Below are 21,024 nucleotides of genomic sequence, written 5' to 3' on the forward strand. Positions count from 1 at the left end.
GAGTTCACCTCCCTAACCTCATAAGGAAAGGCTCCCCCTGGGGAGAAGTGACTGTATCCTGCGATTCATCACAGAGGGCTGGTGATATTGGAATTTGGTTAATGGTTAGGGTAGATTGATTGCCAAGATAAGTGTTAGGGTAGGGATTTTGGTAAGGCTAGTGCTAATAGAGTAATGGTTTGGGTAAGTGTTAATTAAAGAAAGTAATAGGGAGGTAGGAGAGGGCTGGTGATGTTGGTGTAGGATAGGGGTTAGGATAAACCATGTGGTTAGGGTAGAGTATGCATGAAGTTAGGTGCTAGAGTTGCAGTTAGTGTAAGGCTAAGGTTAGGATTAGAGCAAGGGCCATGTAATTTGTGGCGAGCTGGTGATGAGGTTGGAGTTAGGTTCACTGCTCATTTTCGATTTATCTGGTGCTTTGTATTGAGTCACATACAAATAAAATGGTTTACCACACTGTAGTCTTAGTGTTTGGTAAGGTTCAGGATCGAATGTGGGTTGTAATTAGTTAGGGTAAAGTTTAAACATGGAGTTATGGTGATTACAAAGGTTTCATTAGAGGTTTGGGTCATTGATAAATTTACAGACTTGAACTTTTGAGTATTAGAAAATAGATTTTTCCGCGACCTTATGTCTGGCAACATTTTCACACTTTGCATTCCTTGTGTTCAATGACCACATTTTGTAAAACCAAATGCCAGCGCTCCCCATCCGGGATCGAGCGCAGCGCCCCCGCGCTCGATCCCGGATGGGGAGTGCTGGCCAGGTCGCTGGTTATGGTTATCTGCGTGCGTGGGAAGGCATCCTCTCGCTTCCTTCTCCTAGACTCCTGATGCTGCGGAGACACCGCGCTCGACCCTGACTGGGGAGCGCAGGTCAGGCTGAAGTGGACGTGCGGGGAAATGCTCCTTTTTCGTCGGAGGGGCTCGCTCGACGCAGGCAGCGTCGGCAGAACTCTTCCCTTAACGGGCCTGGGCAGCACTTGGGAAACGGACCGGCCTCAGGGAAGGGAATGTAGGCAACTGCTGGGCGGCGAGTGGCTACGTGGGTTGGAGGCTGGTTGCTCTCGTCACCAGTGTAATAAGGAAGCGTACACCGTGGTAAGTGAAGATCCTTTAATATTAACCAGCCTGAGCCCAGCAGTGCTCAGCCTACATTACAGCTCTCCACTTAAACTCATAACCGTTGTTCTTGGAATGTGGAACATTAACCAAATGCAAGCATGACATCAGAACAAGAGTGGAATTCTACAAGGTAGAATTCCACTCAAGAGCCATTACACATTATAACAAAGTGCATCCATCAGGCACACGGGAAGTGCTTCCATCAGGCTGATCACCCCTCTGGTTGCTTAATCAGGAGGGCACGCCACCTTCTGGCCTGGTCTCTGGTAGGTGTGGGCTGAAGTGCTGCTGCTACCATGTCTCCTGATTTGTGGCTGATGTGTAATATTCTCCTGTTCGTGCTTGTTCAAAAGCATTCATGCCACACATTTCTGCATCTTTTGTCACAATGATTGCAGTGGACAGCTTAGCCAAGATGAGCTTTGCCAGTTTGGAGGTAGTCAAGAAGATGACATAGCCGAAGGGGGCAAAGGTGGGCTCCACAACCACTCACCCTTCCTTTTAGATAATAATGTAAAGGTTCTTTCTGGTGGCAGCTGGAACAAGGTAGAATTGCTTTACATCTGACAGTCTAGGAGGTTTTCATCCTTGGCGTGATTGATTGCCCAGGTGCTCTAGGTCTACCAAGAAGCAGATTTCTGCAGTGTCTTACACAGTTATGATTCACTGTCTGACATACATCTACCGTTCTTGACAGAATGCAAGTGACCTTAACTGCCGAATGCAAAATTACTGCCTGAGTCATCCACATTTCTTTGATGCCAAAATGTTCCAATTATTTATGCCAAATTCAATTATAAACAGTATAGGGCAACGTCCCTGAAAACCTGTTGCATGTTACATTGAAAGGGCACAAGTGTACATGCATGTCTCCTGTTACTTAGAACATGGCAGAGTCGGCGGCGAAGATGGTGCTACATGACAGATTTAATCAAATCAGGTGCTCACCACTGACCTTTCTAGATCCTTGCACAGTTCATCTGACATTGATACTGAAACAGATTTCATAGGCTAGGAGAGGAGAACAGGGACTTGCGCAAGTCAACAATATTGTTTGACTCAATGTACTGCTCTTTTCAGAAGGCGCAAGGGCAACTTTTATGGCAATAGGAACTTCGAAATTCCAATATTTGCTGGAATCAGCCGGATACAAAGTAGGCTTTTTAATAGTGTTGTAAGCACGATTCCAAATTGGGCATAAGCTGTTCCGGAACTCATGGAGGAGTTTGCAAACTTAAATTGTGGGCTCTGAACAGATGAAACGGCTGGGGATGGTTTCATAGGGGTGTAGGTCTGTGGCAGGATCAAGGGGACACCCTTACTGCTTGGAAGGCGGTCAAGCCATCAGATGCTAATGCTTGAAAACCACTTAGAATTGATGAAGGCTATTACATGTGAAGATCACCAATGCATTCTTCAGATGGTGGCATGCCATTAGGCAGGGACTGATACCAAGCACGCTGAATCATAAGGACCTTTTTTGAAAAAAGAGGCTTACTGTGCACAGGCATGGCAAAGGAACACAGCTGAGTATATCAGAAGACCTTAATTGCTCTAGGAGACATAGACATTCTATCAGAGCATGCTAAACTAGCCCTATGTGACCTGATGTATTACATGTTTTGCCTCTACTTATCCTCTCTTAGTAGTATCTCAGATGTTAATCCTATGTAAAAGGATCACCCCTATTGCAGAGTGGTCTCAATTTAGAATCCAGGTAGATGTGGGTGCCTCTGCTTGAGGGATTGGCCAGGGTGCTGCATTCTCTTTGCAAGGCGGACCTGCTACCTGCACGGCGATTGCTGTGCACTCATAGCTCTTAGGTGGCCCTTACTAGGCAGGTTTGCTTTAAGGTTAAGTAGTGAAAGGCATTTAGCAGAGATGTGTCTGGAGGTTTCCATAGCTGGGTGGCCATGGCTTAGGATACGCTCAGGCTACACACGGCACTTCAGTGAATGTGTGATCACTAATGAAGAGTGCATGCTGCATTTGCAGGACAAGATATCAACAGGGTGTAGTGAAAAGACTCCAAATTCGAGCGCACATTGCCACAATAATTGAATTCCTGAGACAATGTTTGAAGTCACCTAGAATTGCCAACTGGGTTAGAGAAAACATGAGCAATTGAGACTGATAAATTAACAGAAAACTTTAGATTTCATCCTCCTTGAGCGACTTATCTTTACATGTATGCATTTGCATCTTTAGTCAGTTGCATCAGTACATTTGCATATGTGCATTTAAGTCCTTTTTTCATTTTTCAGGGAACAAGCAAAACCAATGTGAAAAAGAGCAAGGGGTGCAGAAAAAAAGGAAAGCCTCTTTAAAAAATGATACAAATGCACACATATGAAAAAGCTCAGATGTACAGTCATGGAACTGAGCTGCACTCCGGTGGCAGGGAAGGTGCATGGGGTGGGGGGGGCGGTTGTATTGTACTAACATCGGTTCATAGCCCATTGTAAGCTGGGAGGCTTCATAGTAGTGCTTTATAGCAGAAACGAGTAACACAAATAGCATGGCTTCCATTTGCAATAGTACACCACTGGTCAGAAAAAGAAACCATCAGAAGTACTTCTTTGAAAACAATGACGTACGCAGGATATTGGCTCAATAAGTACAACCCAAGAAGTATCCTCATCCCCACATATGTCAATGACTCATCTCCAGTGCCGTTATGCGCTTCCTTTTACGTGCACCTGAATTCACTGTCGTGCCTTAATGCTGGTCGGGGATCTATTTATCCTATGGAGTAGCTGATGGAACAGTCATTTAAGTTACCTACATCTTTATAGGAAGTGGAAACAACATGGGCAAAACCAACAGTTTTTATTTTGTGTGAATGTATGGGATAGGCATTTGCCAGTTGCTGCTATCTAGTAATACAACGGCAACAGCTGGAACATGGCGTGAGTACCTGGGCATATGATGTCAGTTCCCAGCCAATGCCTATCTAATAACTATACACAAGCCAACCCTTTTGGCTTAGCCAATGGCTGTTCTTAACAGGAATTCAGTGCCAGGAACAATTGTGAGGTCACACAATATTGCTTATAAATCAAGTGCCTGAAGGCACACTTGGTTAAGAAATGTATTTATTTATTTAATTATTTATTACATTTATATAGCGTGCAGGCAGCCCAGGGGCATTGTGGCGCTGTTACTTGTAGAGGCACTTCTTTACAATGGGTACAGGTTGTGCCTTGGGTTACAGTGAGGCAGGATCCTGTGTTCAGCGATAGGAGGTATCATACAGCATAATACATCATACATGTTAGTGATGAGAGCTTGAACATATGGTGTTGGTTAGGTGAACAAGGAAGTTTTCATGGCTCTGCGGAAAGCAGTCAGTGAAGGTGGGAAGGGTGTTCCAGTGTAAGGCAGCAAGGTAAGGGAAGCTGGCGCCCCCTGCTCTAGCTCTTTTTACCCTAGGTACAGAAAGCATGTTGGCATATGGTGTCCTAGTGGGTCTCAAGGAGGAGACTGGGTCGACTCTCTGGGATAGGTACACTGGGGCCGAGAGATGGATGCATTTGTGGGTAATACTTAGCGCTTTGAATATGATCCTTTCCTTTATGGGGAGCCAATGGGATGCTTTTCTGGCGGCAGTAATGTGCTCTCTATTGGCAATGCCTTGTGCAGCACGCAGGGTGCTGTTCTGGATTACTTGTAACTTCTCAAGGTTTTTGTTGGAGGTCCCTAGGAAAAGAACATTGCAGTAGTCTAGCCGCGAGCCAGTTATGGCTCTGGCTATGTTGGTGCATGTGTCTTTTGACAGATAAGGTCTGATTGCGTTGAGGGGTTTAGCTTGATAAGCAGCAGAGGAGGCGATTGCGTTTACTTGCCTGGTCATTGATAAGTTGGATTCTAGATAGATGCCTAATGTTTTTACCGTGTCTAGTACTGGAATTCTGATTGAGTCAATAGTAAAGTGGCTAAACTGGGCATCAAGTTTCTTGAGGGTGTCAGTGGATCCTACAACTAAGAGCTCAGTTTTATCAGAGTTAGGACAGAGGCCGTTGATAGCCATCCACATTTGGATTGTGTTATATATGTTGTTGAGAGTCGCACAGTCAGTGTCATAGTCGCCTGTTAATGTGAGAAGGATCTGAGTGTCATCGGCGTAGTTGGTGTAAGAGATGCCCATGGCGTCAAGGATGAGGAAGAGGGGGTGGGTAAAGATGTTGTAGAGGGTGTGGGAGAGGCAGGAGCCTTGGGGCACACCACATAGCATGCTGGTGGGTGATGCAGTGGCTAGGTCAGAGAAGACCTGCATGGTCCTTCCTTGGAGGAAGGAAGTGATCCAGGTGGTGGCTTCTTGGGAGAGGTTGGCTGTGGAGGTGAGGTGATGGCAGAGGATGTCATGATCTACCAGATCAAAAACAGCAGAGAGATCGAGGAGAAGGAGCAGAACAGGTTTCCTTTGGTCCCTTGCGTCGTCCATTTGGTTTTTGAGGTCGAGTAGGGCGGTCTCTGTCCCGTGTCTAGGGCGAAAGCCGGATTGTCTCAGTCCTAGGAGGTTGTGTTCTTCGAGGAAGTGCTGGACCTACAGGTAGGCTGCTTTGTCTAGGATCTTGAGGAGGAATGGGACTGTGGTGATGGGGCGGTAGTTATTGGGGAGGTGAGGTCAAGTGTGTTTTTTTTTAATGAGAGGTCAGACCCATGCTTGCGTGAGGCATGAGGGGACTCTCCCTGTGGTGAAGGAGGTGTTGACGAAGGCTGTTAGGAATGGAGCCAGGGTGTCTGCGGTCTTTGATGATGGAGGCGGGGCAGGGATCCCCTTTGCAGTTGGAGGGATTTATGTTTTTCATGATGTTAATCATGTCTTTTTCCTGGATAGTTTTGAATGAGAAGGTGAGGGGGCTCTGTGGGTGGGGAGGAGGGGGGAGTTTGGGGGGGGTTTGGAGGGGTGGGCAGCGTTAGTTTGGTGTTTAAAATTTTGGCTTGGAGAGAGCTAATCTTTTTACGCATGGCTGTTTGGATGCCATCACACCATGCTTTATCTCTGGTGAAGTTTTGGGGGGTGGGTGTAGGGGTCTCGAGTTCTCTAAATATGGCGAACATTTCCTTGGTGTTCGATTTGGCCTCAGCGATTCTATCTTCAAATGATTTGGCTTTGGCTTTGATGATGGCTTTCTTGTATTCATTTGCGAGGGATTTGAAGATAAGTTTGTCTTTAACATCTTGAGATTTTTGCCATTGCGCTAGTGCTGCTCATTTGTCTGTGCATAGTTTGAGAAGGTCTTGGGTGTACCACGCATTGGTGCGGCTAGTGGGTTTGGTTTTACGTGCTTTAAGTGGGGCGATAGCATTGATTTCAGCAGTGATGACAGTATCATAGTTTTTGGCCAGGGTTTCTGGGTTATCGGAGAAGGGGTGTCTGAAGACAGGTCCCTGTAGGAAGGGTAGGAGTCTTTCTTTGGTGATTTGGTGGGCGCCTCTTGTGAGGGCTGGTGGTAAGGGCTGGGTGGGGCGGCATGCGGTTGTGGTGGTGGGGATGTTAAAGGTGATAGTGTGGTGGTCGGACCATGGGGTGGGGGTATTGCCTGTGACTGTGATGGGGGCAATTGTGGTGGGCGATCCAGTCTAGTGATCTGCCTAGGGCGTGCGTGGGGCCTGTGATGGTGTTGGTGAATCCTAGAGTGGCTAAGGCTGTGTCAAGTGTTTTGGCAGCAGGGTCTTTGGTGTCATTCAGGCCAAAGTTGATGTCCCCAAGGAGAATGGCTTTGGATGACTTTTTTAGGTAGTCAGACAGGAGGTGGGTGAGGGAGGCCTGGAAGTCTCCTAGGCGGCCTGGTGGCCAATAGATTAGGTGTAGGGTGATGGTCCAATGGTGTGAGATAGTGAGTTTCAATTGAAGGTAGTCACTGTTGGTGTTGATGGTTTTGTCAACCTTTCTGATGGTGATCGAGTCTTTGGCTATGAGAACGACACTGCCACTCTCATAGCCAAACGTGAGTTTTATATAACGTAAGTTCCTTTTCAGCTGCAACTAAGCAATTTACCCTCAGAATACTACTTACAAATAACACTGGCAACACATTTACATGGCACAGTTTGATACAGATATGAGACAGAACTTGCTCAAAGAGATCCCAAAAGGATGTGCTTTGGGTGGGGATGTGCAGGTAGTGGGTGGGAAGGACCACAGGGCTTATTATGGCGTTGGGCAGGCAATCGGTGTGTAAAACATTCACAGGCATTACAATAATTGTCCTTATCAGTGTGGGCATTTAATAGGCGATTGTATTCAAATAAATCTAAAGAATAACCCTGTTCTAAGCACCACCAACACACCCTTGGTGTTAAGCCTGGTCCAGTTTTACCTTTATTTGAGAACAAATGCTAGGGGATGAGAAATAGATGAATTGGGCTCCTTGTCTGCCCTTTGCACATCCTGTCGTGTAGCCGAAGATAACATCTTGCATTGATGTCATGACATTCATTAACAAGGCGCTGCATTAATCAATGAGGATTTAAGCAGCCAGGGTTGCGCAATGCGTGCATGTCAACCTTCATGCCTATTTAACCTTCAGCCGTGATGGCATGCATCCATAGAGGTTTCAAGGCAGGAGTCTGCTGCTTTGAAGGCTGATCTACTGCATGCACAGGCCACTTGATTTCAGGAAGAAACAACCTGCATGTGCACGGAATGTAACATTGTGACAGATTTGCCTCTTTGTGCCTAACATGACAGGGGGTGGTGTGGTAGGCCTGTAGTTGGGTCCTTGCATAGCTTTGGGAAGGGATAGGCCCCAGCGAGTGGCCAGTTATGCCGGGTAACACTACCCTGCCGGGAGGACCTACTTGCCGTGGGACATAGCTGAAGAGTTAAAGTGTTGCATCTTGTGCTGGTTTGCTAGTGGAAGTCTTCTTTTAATCATAACTGGGGATTTGAGTCCTCGGGTCGACACAAGCCGGCACCCCTTTGGCAAGGTGTGGCAGACCACTCGCTTTTCTGCTGCTAAAAGGTTTGCTGTCTAAATTAGCTGGTACATCACCCATTTGACAATCATGGTCTCCCGTGCGGGATGTCTTCTTTCTGGGACGTGCACCTAGTTTACTTGTGATATTGGTGGCAAAGGGTTGGGTAGGTATCAGGGCAGTATGAGGCTTTGGCCCTCCCTGGCCATGACTGTCAGCACTTGGAGATCACAGCTCTGCTGTTGGCACTTCAACAATTGGTGAGATCAGTATCTTTTGATAGTTAGGTCTGCAATTTTGGTGACTAACAAATGACGTGTCTAATTCAACAATATGTAAAGTAGCACTCAATTTCTGTTGCAGTCTCGCAGTCGCGCTCCGAAACACTTGTGTAAGAGCGCAATATAAATAAAATATCATATTGAATCATATCAATTATTAATTCTCATTATACCCTCACGTTTTTATAAAGCGCTTCCTGCTGAATTCCCCCTACTTATATTAAGGCCTAGTATTACTCATGTTAATGGTAACTCAATGCCTGGCTCTTAGAAGGATAAAGGGCTGAGTTCGCAAAGTTTGCAAAGTCTGGATTCAACCACAGATGTATGAAATGAATGCTTCGTTGCCTCGACTGTCTTACTGGAAATGAAAGTGAGGTCCCTGAGACATTGCTCACAAGAGCGATGACTGAAGCGGGCAAGTGTATGTACGATCACCAATTTTCCTCAGCCCCAACCCTATTAGAGCAAAGAAGAGGGGTTTATTTGTATCCAAGGGTCTTTTTACATTGTTTGAATGCTATGTTATGTTATCTTGCATTTGTATAGTGTCTACTGCCATAGTTCATGGCCTCAAAGCGCCTTTGCCTGGCAGAGAGGCAAAGGAGGAGTATGATAGAGCATTCAGTAGTGGTAGGGAGGAGCAAGGTTGGGTAGATAGTTGGGATGAGGGTGAGGTGGGACTCAACTGTATTTTATGGGGCACAGCGCCAAAAGAAGCGGTAGCCTGAGAGGAGGCGTTTGCTGTGCCAGGGGGTATGTCTGTAATGTACTCACTGCATGGTGAGCTGGGGCATGTTGAAGCCATGCCCAAGAAAACACGGGTGGCAAACCCCTTCTACCTACTTCCCTAGGACCCCCAACAACACTTGGCAGGGGTTTCTAATTTTTGCAACAGCTCCCTGGAAAGTGGGCAAACAAACACACATTTTTTGGTTTGCTCATTTATTTAGGTCATGGTTACTAAAACCCTAGACTGGTGTGCAAAGTGCTTAAGAACAGCAAGCGTTTCTACAGTTCAACCGTGGTCAGATTCCTGAGCCTTCCACATTGGCAATGGACCTCATCACGAGCTGTGGTAAAAATGTGGTGCTAATAGCATTACCGCTGCATTACCACACTGCCCAACTATGAGTTGGGTGGAAAGTTGGAGGTAAATCCGCTGTCTTTCCGCTCATTTTCCGTGCAATTACCGCCACAGTAATTGCACTGAAAATACCCCATTGAGTCCAATGGACTCCAGAAAAATGGGGACGTATACCACCACTGCCACTTGTATTCGGGTGGTAATACAGCCGGACCAAGTTGTGGTAATGGTAATTGCATTGGGCGGTATTCTGGTGGATTTACCACCGGGATACCGGCCAACTCGTAATGACCCCCATGAAGCATGCTTAGCATGCCCTTGCTTGCTCCATTTTACATCCATGTTGCTGTTTAGCCTTCAAGGGAGTATACACATTCTTTTGCACTGAATTTTTCCCAGTCCTTTTGCTTTGTGGGTTTGGTGTGTTTCCTTACCATGTTATGCTTGGCTCCTTGTCTGAATCAGCCATGCTTGTATTGTGCTTGTGTGTGCAATCTGTGGTTTCCCAGTTTTTCTGGACCTCAACACACTGATCCTTCTCCATTGACTATGCTGGCTAGAGCTGATGGGAATGGTTGTTCATATCATCCAGAGAGCCAAAGTCTGCAGATCCCTGGTATTGTGACTAGTGCGCTGCAATGTGAGTCACTCTTTAAACAGCATTCTCACTTGAACTACCACTGTGCTGAGGGGAGCTCCTGGTGCAGTAGCATAGTGACAATAGTGATGCGAGGTAGGGGCCTCACCGCTAGAACGGTACAAATAAAATAAGCAGCTCAGTCCATTTGACACAGTTTGAAGTCAAACTGTTTCAAATTCTGCAAAGTCTCTTATGGTTTCCTCTCCATAAATAAAATGGACGCAGAATGGCTCAAAACATATCTACTACTCCTCAGTCCGACATCTGATATTGTCTCATAGAGCATATTAAGAACATGCTGCACTTTCATGCTGGAGGAGAGAAATGGCCAACAGAAAGGGCAGTGTTATCCCGCACAGGTGGCACGCCCATCTGCCTGCAAGGAGTATCACACATGCTAGAATAGCCCCAGGCCTGACACCAAACATGCCAGGGGGGAGACTCAGCATTGACATGACAGTGACAGCCGCAGCTCTCCTCTCTTTACACATTGGGCTGGTTTTACAGTACAAACATGGCTGGGATAACTAACAGGGGGAGCACATGCATTTTATCTGACGCCAAAGTTGCACTTAATGAAGCAGCTGTGTGATGTGTGTTTGCCAGAGGTGCATGCATTTTGTCAATTTCTATGTCCCTTACGAGTGCATTAAAACATACCTTTCACGTTTCCAGGTGATTTATTTTCCAAATTACACCTTCACCAACCGACTATACTACTTTTTTGCCATGCAAAATGAAGGGGGAGACCCCCTGCTCCACCAACCCCCCTTCCAAATACCTTACCCCAACTTACTATACGCATATTTGTGGTAAAAAAAAGTGGTAAAAAGTGCAGCAAATTTGTATTAGCAAAAAGTGTAATACCGAACATATCTGTTGTCAAACGAGAAACCTCTGCCCTGATGGGGCAAACGCATGAGGGCAGAAGAACATGTGTTTAATTCTTCTGGGATTAATACAGAGGCATGCTCTTTCACTATTAAGCCACATATTCAAACTGTTTGCTGGGAATATATCGTAAGGCCCATGACATGGGATGTTGTTAGTAACACAGTGGTAGTGGTCCATACCATTCCCAGAAAGATGTCACATTTCTTTCCAGCACAAGATGGCACAATATCGAACATGCGCACAAATACCAGGTTATCGAGACTGGCATGATATGATATGATATGATCGTTTATTGATATAGCGCTTATAGACAATGTGTTTCAAAGCGCTTCAAGGCAAGGAAGGCAACAACGGAAAATACTACCACATTCTTACAGGCCATGAACAGTAAGGATGTGAAATTAACTATCATACTCGACATTTCAGATAGAGCAAGAGCTAAGAAATAGATAAGGAAGGGAGGGGGAGAGTGGGAAGGAAATGGAAACAGACAGGCGACTACCGTACTAGGCCTGACGACATTTCTGGTAGAGCCAGAGAAAAACAAAAGGTGAGGCAGAGGGGTGCAGAAAGGGAGGGGAGGAACAAAACAAGCGACTATCGTACTAGGCCTGACGACATTTCAGATAGTGCTGGAGGGGTGGTGCAGAGGAAAAAAAACAATAATGGGAGGGTGGAGGAAACAGACGAGGTTACTATCATATTAGGTCCAGGGACAATTCTGTGCGGTTGAGTGCCACACTGAGTACACATGCAGGCAATGCCCACTGAACGCTGCATGCATGCACTGAGTTACTCACCTTTGCACTGAAAGCGGTGGGTCGGGGTTGTGAGCAGCAGTCTGTCCGTCATGTCTTCTGGCCCACTGCACCGTGCGATGCCAGGCTCCTTGTAGCCCGCCTTCACCCATTCAGACAGCCAGCGGAGATTGCAGTCGCAATGCAAAGGATTGGTGCCAAGAGCGCTGGAGAGATCAGAGAGGGCAGGAAAAATTATTACTAGATATGTATCATATTCTTATAAAACCCACACCTGGGTCTGCAAAGACGCAACACAATCTATCAGTCAGAAATTGATTTACAAAGCGGTTTTTAATGGAATTGGGCCATTGTGAATCGCTTTTGTAAATCAGGCCCTCGATCTTTCTGGAAATTACTCTGTTGTCTTCTGTTAATTGTATATGCAGTTTGGTAATTGGTGTGGAGGCATAGGAGGCATGCCACAGTGTTTACTCTGTGATTCCAGATTTGACCGCAGCCCAAGCCTTCTTGTAAGCTTGTTGACAGTAAAAGCTTATGGTCACACACACACACACATCTCTTGCCACTGTGTATTAGTGCCCATAAACGCAGAAGTGAAGCGCCTCACAGTGGACGCACCTAGCCATCCCACGTTGGGATGGCTGGGCTGCCTCTAGAAGGCACCATCCACGGAATTGCTTGGACATACTCACGTGTGCGTCCCACACACCTCAGTAAGGGTCTAGAGGAATGTCTTCGTGGTCAGGATCCGTGCATCAAACTCAAAACTGTTAAATGAGGGGGACCTCATTCGAGTGGATCCTCAATGGTAGAACCGGGGGCAATTTCAATGGACAGAAGAGGCACAGGTATGGGGTCACCACTATCTCCTTACAAGCAAAACACAGCACATGATACCCCAACTAGAACACGTTCTGATGCATGTCTGTGTTAACAAGCCTTCTTGAAGGAAAACCTTGAATTTTGGCCATGCCAATTATGTGAGTTATTCCATCAAATCATGACAAGTGGCCTGTTACCTAATAGTTGAAGCGAATCCATCCTGATCCTAGTTCATAAAAGAGGTGACAGGGAGGATCCCTCCAACTACACACTACTTGCCATGCTTGACTCCATTTCTAAACTATTTGCACTATTATTACTGAAGCAATTGCCGCAGTGGGCTAAAGAGAAACATCTTCTCAGTGAATTTCAAACAGATTTTAGGAAGAGTCACTGCACGTTCAATAACCTTTGTGCTCTATATTTGCTGTCCCACGAAGCCGCTAGGCAATCTAACGGGAAGTTATATATATGCTTCATAGACTTCTCTAAAGCCTTTGATTCAGCCTCTCGTCCCTTACTGTGGCACAAACTTAGAACCTGGGGCTTGGACCCTCCGCTTCTGTATTTCACTCAGACTCTATAAAGTGACACTAAGGTGACTGTTAGATTGAATCAAAAGGGAGCCCTTTCAAAGCAGATAAGTAGAAATCGGGGATTGAAGCAGGGGTGTGATTTGGCACCCCTGCTGTTCAATCTCTCTATATCTGATATGGATAGCGCCCTTGGTTCGTTGCGCAACATTCCTCATTGCATAGGAATAAACGCAGTGCCATGGACACTCTAAGCAGATGACACTTAATCACACCCCTATTGGTTTACAGCATTCCATAACCACTCTCTCTTCTTACTCTAAGCTGAATCAATTGTCCATTAATGAAACTAAAACCAAAATATTGATATAGGGCAATAAATGAATGGTGCGATGCAAATTTGTTTGGAAACTAAACAAGCATCCTCTAGAGGGAGGGGTTGATAGTTACGTGTATTTAGGATTTCCCATAAAATCATTCCCAGCCAAACCTTTTTCTCTCAAATTTGGTGGAAGTGGGCAGTAATTAAAATATTTATCGCACTAAAAGGTGGTAATAATGTTGAGGGGTTGTTGACCATATATTGTACTAGTGCTTGGATTATTGTATGATATATTGGAACTACTAACAGAGAAGTATGTAGGCTGGCTAAAACACGCTGAAGGTAAAATTCTGCCTCCATTTTATGTGTTCTGCAATCAGTGTCCGTTGAGGAAGCAAGAAGTGAGTTGGGTGTCATGTCTCGCTGGTTCATTCAACGGTGTAAGCCTTACAGCCAGCTCACTGCTTGCTTGCCTGGAGATCAAACTGTAATGGGCCTTCTAGCAACATGCATCGGGGTCCCTTGCCTGAATGGAGTTTTAAATGCTCTAAGGAAAACTGCTATGTCTTGATCTTGATAATAATCGTTTTCTTCGGTTCCTTCTTTTTTTTAAGGTTTGAAAAAAAACAAATAAAAAATAAAAAAATAAAAAAATAAAAAATATCGTTCTTACAGTAGACTAAATGTGGTCTATTCCTAATGCTGTCTTGGAAAAAAAAGTCATTGTATTGGCACAGTGTTGAGACTGTAAACATATTGCATGGGAAAAAAACTGTATGGTGAGTGTATTCTTCAGAGCCATCAACTTGGAACCCCTTGTTCCTATCTCACCAAGCTTTGTGATGGGAAGTTAAGAAAGGATCATAATCTACCTACGATTTAACATCCTCCCGACTCAGGGACTATACTGGGAGCTGGTTGAATACTCCTGTTGACGAAAGACGCTGTAGGCTTTGTAACACCATATTGGAAACACTTTATCCATATTTTAACAGGGTGTCCTGTTCTAAAATGTCTTTATGTTAAAGGATACCAGGCTTTGGTCAATAACACTGCATTTGCTATGTCAGATTAATTTTGGAGTTCTATTTATTCTGCTAAATTATTGGTTATTACTGCTGCTGCATTTTATGTATGGCAGAATGTTTTATCGTTACCTGCAAAGTATTAACTATGCTTTTCTTTCATTGCAAGTTTTAATACAAAATGAATTGCTGATAGATATTATGAAATTCAAATTGTAATTAGATTTAATATTGCAATTTTTTAATTGAGTGGAATAATTAAGATGTTCTGTTAATTGTTTTATATTTGTATGTGCCTAAGGTTATGATTAGCCAAGTGCACTAAATAAAAAAGAAATCAAAACAATTGTTAAAAAAAAGCCTTCTCACACTAACTTTTGTCCCTCTGCATGGGTATTTGTATTTATTTGGTTTGGTGTGTGCTGCCTGCTGCTCCGATACTGGGCAACAATGCGTGCTTCTTCGATGACACTACTGAAAGTGCCAAGATGAAGCTACCCTTCGAGGACTGACTCCTTGACAATGCCAGTCATGTTCATGAGGTTGTATATTGAGGAAAGCCTGGGCATTCTTCAGGGAAGTTGGTCATCTAGGGCCTGGGTTGCATAGCCCTCTACAATGGGGGATCTTTCCCAAAGTCCTCAGGAAAGACATAGATTGACATGCTCTTCAGAAAGGTTGCTTTTTAAGAATATTTGTTGCACTTTGGTGGTGGTGTAATTCACTTATATGGCATTTGCTTCCGGATTGTTCTTTTAGCAGTTACATCAAAGGTTCTTTACTGTGTGGAATTCGTGCAGAAATGTTTAGCAAATAAATGAAAAGGCGTTTTCCTCTCTGTCATCTTGGACTTAAGCCTTCAGTGCCCTCAATCCATCAACTTTCGTAAGCGCAAAGGCCCAGACACGAGCAGCATGTTTGCATCTCAATGTGTGCAAAGTGTACCCCTTTCAGTTGCGTAGCATGACTATCCCCCTACTGGAGAATGGCATTGTACAAAGAGTGACTAACCATATACCATATTCAAGGGACTATGAACCTTTTCAGCAGACTCTGGTTGGTCCGACGCCTCAGCTGTGCTGCAAATCCAATTTCCGAGAGGGATAACATGCTACGGATCAAAGCTACGCACTATCGATAACATCTTTGGCATTGACATTAGTTCAAACTCCAAGAAAATTATCTAAATTAGATTTTTCATATAAATAGTTCACCTGTCAGACTACACCATCCAAACCCACTCTGAATGAGAACACGCTTGGGGTGGCGGGGGTCCTGCCAGTCCATGATTGCAAAAAGGCAAATCAATTTTAGCCTCTTCATTTGCTCCTAAGGAATTTCAAATGCGATGATACAAATGGCCAAGCATCTTTCTGTCTGAATTCCAAACCTTTGAAGGACAGGTGCATGCATGAAGCGAGGGATAGAAGTGGGAGGGGATACTTACAGATGAGAAAGAGACACAAGGTCGTTGAAGGAACCTTCTGGCACGCTGGAGATGTCATTGCCGTGAAGAGTCCTATGGATACAAAAAGATACAGTGTTACAACATGTTATCTCATCGGAAATTTGCAAAAAAGGAACATATTAATGGCCAGTAGGCTTGCTCTACCTAGCAGGTCTGTTATTTGCTTTCAAAACTGCACCGGCCAGCAGCAAGAGTGATTTGTCCCTTACAGGACGTGCCAAACCCTCCTCCAAAGTGCAGTGTTTCTCCAGCTGTGAATGCATTCTGCACTGGGGGAAATCGCTTTTGCGAATAATTTTTTAAGTATTTTAGCATATCAGAATATGTGCTGATATGACATGCAAGGCAGTTTTCTAGGGTGCCAGTGGTTTTACATGCGGCCCTGTATTGACCTGAAACCGCTTCTGAATAGGAGAATAACATGGGCAACATGACAGTGGGATAGGAAGTTGGCTGGAATGGAATTTTCATCGGGGTGCCTTTGGGAATATGCTCTCTGATTCCCTTTGGAAGCATTGCAGAGCACGGCTTGATAAACCGGCGAGTCCATCCCACATCCTGCTGATCCCTGTGAAGGCAATTTAGTTACTGAGAAGGTGCACCATCTTTTATGTATGAACTGCAAATAGCAGCCCTTGTAGCATGAATAAGTCCATAAACTGACTTTGTCGCCGCAAGTACAAAATGGCACAGAAAATCGTTTCTTTTATTAAAAAGCAAGATGTGTAATGGGAACTAAATGAATATACGGCTTTACCTATGCAGTGGTTCACAGAAGCAGTTGCTGAACAGCTTTTGACCGGAAACAACACGTAAGGCTCAACATGTTCAACCTCTTTGATGAGTGATTGTATCACTGTGAATGCCCAGCATGAAATGTGTGTTAGAACTTACTGAGCCATGCCGCAGCACCTGATGGACAGACAGCAAAGTTGGATGTCCTAGGAGCATCAAAAGTCTTACATGTGTGTGGCACCAAATCCCTATACATGACAATCTGGATAAGAGCCGACATGTGAGCTAGTAATGTGTCCCACTGTTTCAGTTTATGCAGTAGAGATGTAGAGGAGCAAGTGGAGACATTCTCCCTAGTCAACGCCCGCTCAACCCCACTTTATTGGAGTAACAGACAATCAGCTATAATTGGGAACCCATGTACAAGTTTATGCGACATGTTCATAACACTTCAACTTGTATGAGAAACGATGTGCACTCAGGCAGCCATTCAGAAGATACCCTCACGTTGAAACAGTGGAGGAAACTCACCAGGAAGGATTTCCCTTGACAAGTTGTCGAAAAGCAGCCATGAATATAATGGTGTCTGAATGGATGTACGTTAAACAAAGTCTCATAACAGCAAAAGAATGTCCCAAAGAGGATCAATGACTCTATGGTGAAACTATATCAAAATACTTAGGAATGATGATGTAATTGAAGCATAAAGAGAAACATATACTCCATGATGCAGTATTTGTGAATATAAAAAAGAATAAAGTGGTCCCCTGGGCAATAACTGCAAATAGGCTGAAACGCAAGGTAGAAAGAATACATAGAAGCTTGCTTAAGAGAGGTATACATTCAATGTTTTGGACTAGCACCAGAAAAAGATGGATAACAGCTTATGTCAGTCAATCCAGTTACCTCAAACGTACAAGCCCAGGATCTTAAATGTGGAGGGAAGATGAAAAGGCTGTTTTCCTTGCGAAATAGGGGAGTACTTTGGCTTTGAACCAAGGATGCTATTTCGAGAGATGAAAAAAAGCACAAAGGAGTCTATGAGCATACCATGTGTAGGGACATATTTTCTAAAGATTAGGAGGAACATGAACATTTTCTGATGCAAATATTGGATGAAAAAAAGGCATAAATTCAATATTGGATAGAGGGAGCATGTCTCTAAAGGACAAAAGGAGAACTACGGCCAGCAAAAACAGAATCAAATAAGGTTAAAAACATTGCCAGTATGGACACATTCATGGTCTTACAACATGTGATGATGAGCTCACAAACAAGGGCTATTCATAAGGCTTGGAGCTAAGATAGCAGTGTACCTACACTCCCTTGGATGTCCCTAGACTGTGCAGACTTGCAAGGTAAACGTTAAAAAAGAAGACACTTGCATGAGGCCTACCGAGGAAAGAAGATGGCCTAATTGGGACACAAAGGAAGACCTGATGTATCGCCAACCACCTGGGTTTCGTTTCTATGTACATGCTGCTAACAAGCCGAATGTCCATAGTTGGATTTGGGTTGCCAACCAATTAGAATAGCCTGCCATGTACTTTTTTATATAATGTTGCAAAATATTAGTCTGCTGCACTTTTTCTGCTATGACAAGTGCCTTATACCACGTGATTAGAAGTAGCTCGGGGTGTGTCACACTGATCACCAATGAGGGACTAACACGCACATTTTCTATATGTATACATGATCTCCTAATACAATCCCACCCTTTGATAGGTTTTTGAAGTTTGCCATGTAGGATGATGTCATAGATGACACATCTTGTATTATGTAAACTATGCATGATTGAAAATGCAGTGCGTTCCTGCATGATTCGAATTGATGAGTGTATATTCACCCTGCTTTACTTCTTGAGAAAAAAGCAGTATTTTACAATATCCTTTGAGTCTGCCCGGTTATCGTGTCTGAAGTATTTTCATGGTAATTTCGTCTAGCACAAACAAATGCTTCAAGGTTCTATAGCACAGAGATCTACCTATATCCTGAACCTCAAGCGTAATTAAGTCATGACAAGTCGACATTTCAGCATTCCAAGGTTAATAGAATGAGTATCATTGAGTTGGACCATCAATTGATTGCCTATGGAAGGGGCAAGCAATATTTTAGTCCATCTGTGGGATCTAAATGTAGTCAACAGTTTCCACCTCTAAATGCATCAATGCAGGATCATTCGATCCCCCACCCCATGCAACGGCCTATACATTTCTGTAGAGAAATTAACACAACATGTGTGCTTAAGAGATAACAGTGCTGATGTCAAAGCACAATAGTAGTGCTTTGCCGGCTGGATCTCTAGCTATTTCACCTAGCAACACACAGACACACAGACACACACACACACGCGCGGAATGAAGGTCATTTTCCATTGCAAGGCTGGAAATTGCATTGCTGGTGTTTTTTTTTTGGGGTTCCCGGGGGGGGGGGGGGGCAGAGGTAATGAATAAGTGACAGTAACAGATTGCCTCCAGTCACAGGGAAGTACTTTTTCTTCACTGGAGATCTAGCTTTTAATAACCGCAGAGATGACAGGGGGCGTGCAGCCGTCACTGATACGCCGGGCGCATAGAGTATAATAAATCAAATCAATCCAGAGGCACCACAACATGCACCGCGCGACAGATGCCCATTGGAGAGCCATTCCACTAATACCATTTTCAGTGCCAGAGAGGGGGCACAGAGTTAGCGGCTTGCGGCAGAACACTACAGAAATACAAGATGGCACCACAGATAGGATTAATATAGCTGTGCCATCTTTCCCTGTCGGCTGCGGGTGTACCTGATGAACAGTAACTCCCCCATTACTACTTGATTCTACACTGACACGTGACATGGCAAGAGACTAGCCATCTACCCCTATGGTTCTAATGGGATTCCCCATACCCCTAGCACGAGCAATCTCGTCCTTGGCACTTAATGTGTTAAGCAACATGAAAAAAAGGTTGCACCCCGATGCACAACGAATGTACCTTTTACATAACTTTCCTTGGCTCCCTTGTTTATTCATAATATGCCCGAGTCGTAGCAATGTCGATCAACGCTGTTTTGCAGCTTTAAAGGACAACTGCTGTCAAAAAATCTCTCTTACTTAACCTACAAAGAAATCATAGCCTGCAATCAATCACCTGCCTGCATTGGCCATCTTCCACTCTTTTTACTTTCAGTTATGAATATAACGCTCATGTGGCCATCTGGCACCTTCCAAGTTTTGGAATGTCGTGGCTGTCCTCTTACGTCGTTATCAGAACCTGGTGTTGCTACGCCTCTACTGCCAATCAACTACGGCTGGGTGCCTCCCAAGGCTCTGTTCTCCGCCACATCTTTGCTTTATGAAGAACCTTTCTCGGTGGTATGATCTTCTCAATTGGCTTTTCATGCCATCATCCTGCCGATGAAACACAAAACGTGTGCTTCCGCTATTTCACTGCTTCATTCCAGACTCCACCACGGACCCAACATCGTTCCCTTCTGGGTGCCATGCATTACTTGAAGGTTAACCCCAGCAGTATTAAGATGAACTCATGTGCATCCATTGCCTCCTTCTCCAATTCTCACCCTCTCAACTCCTTTGTCCTCTTGTTCTAGGCCGACAACCTACGGGTTCAGCTCATCCCAAAACCTGAGCCCTTTCCTTCATTACTTGGTCTAATACCTCTGCTTCCGCAACCTGATTAACATGTGCAAAATCCCGGCAGTTTGATTGAGACAACAGAGTTAGGCCACAAACCAACAAAAAAAGAAAACCTAGCCAACTACCAGAACAACCTAAAAAGGATTTCTGGGGCATTAAAGCTGAAGAAAAAAGCAAAGGGCTAAGTCAGACATGGGTTTGATGTGGGTTTAGTGGGTGGGGGTTCGAGTGTAAGTGTTGGTTTCATCAGGATATCTCCCCATTAAAACAAAGAGAAGGCCAATCCGATGCAACACTCTTATCCAGGGCCTTCCTTACTACTTGTTTTAATGCACTAAAATGAGTGTCCACCTTTGCCATCTTTCTTATCCTAACCCCCTCGACCTTCCCCCAATGGAGATTATGTCGGCTGGCTCCTGGTGTACAGCAGCTTAATAAAAGTGTCTTTGCTAGTTTTCAAACCTGCCCACATTCCCAACGCCTTCCCATAATCATACAGACCCTCTACTGCTCCCCGAACCAGCCCCCAACCCGTCTTGCTTTGCATCCTTTTTCAAAATATTGTCCTCTTGTCTCCCAATCCCTGGACAGCTCCTTCCCCTGAGATATTACTTCGCCTAAAAGCAACCTCAAAATCCAACTCACAACTCCTCAAACTCTCTAGGTTTTTCCAACACTTCTGGTAACATGCCATAGGTCGCGTGGACAACGGGCATCAAGACCACTCTGGAGACTCAAGCATTATTATTATTAATATTATTATTGGATTTA

General features: G+C 44.6%; 1 protein-coding gene across 1 annotated transcript in view; it reads right to left on the minus strand.

The window, feature by feature from the left end:
• SLIT3 (slit guidance ligand 3) overlaps positions 1-21,024 on the minus strand; it is a 1,101,025-nt gene that overhangs the window by 143,296 nt on the left and 936,705 nt on the right. The window contains exons 24-25 of the mRNA XM_069654301.1: positions 15,861-15,932; positions 11,751-11,914 (exon numbers count right to left, since the gene is read on the minus strand). Coding sequence (XP_069510402.1) covers positions 11,751-11,914; positions 15,861-15,932 — 236 coding nt within the window. The remainder of the gene's footprint in view (positions 1-11,750; positions 11,915-15,860; positions 15,933-21,024) is intronic.

Source organism: Ambystoma mexicanum, chromosome 3q (assembly GCF_040938575.1).
Source record: "Ambystoma mexicanum isolate Mex_15411 chromosome 3q, UKY_AmexF1_1, whole genome shotgun sequence".
Taxonomy (NCBI): domain Eukaryota; kingdom Metazoa; phylum Chordata; class Amphibia; order Caudata; family Ambystomatidae; genus Ambystoma; species Ambystoma mexicanum.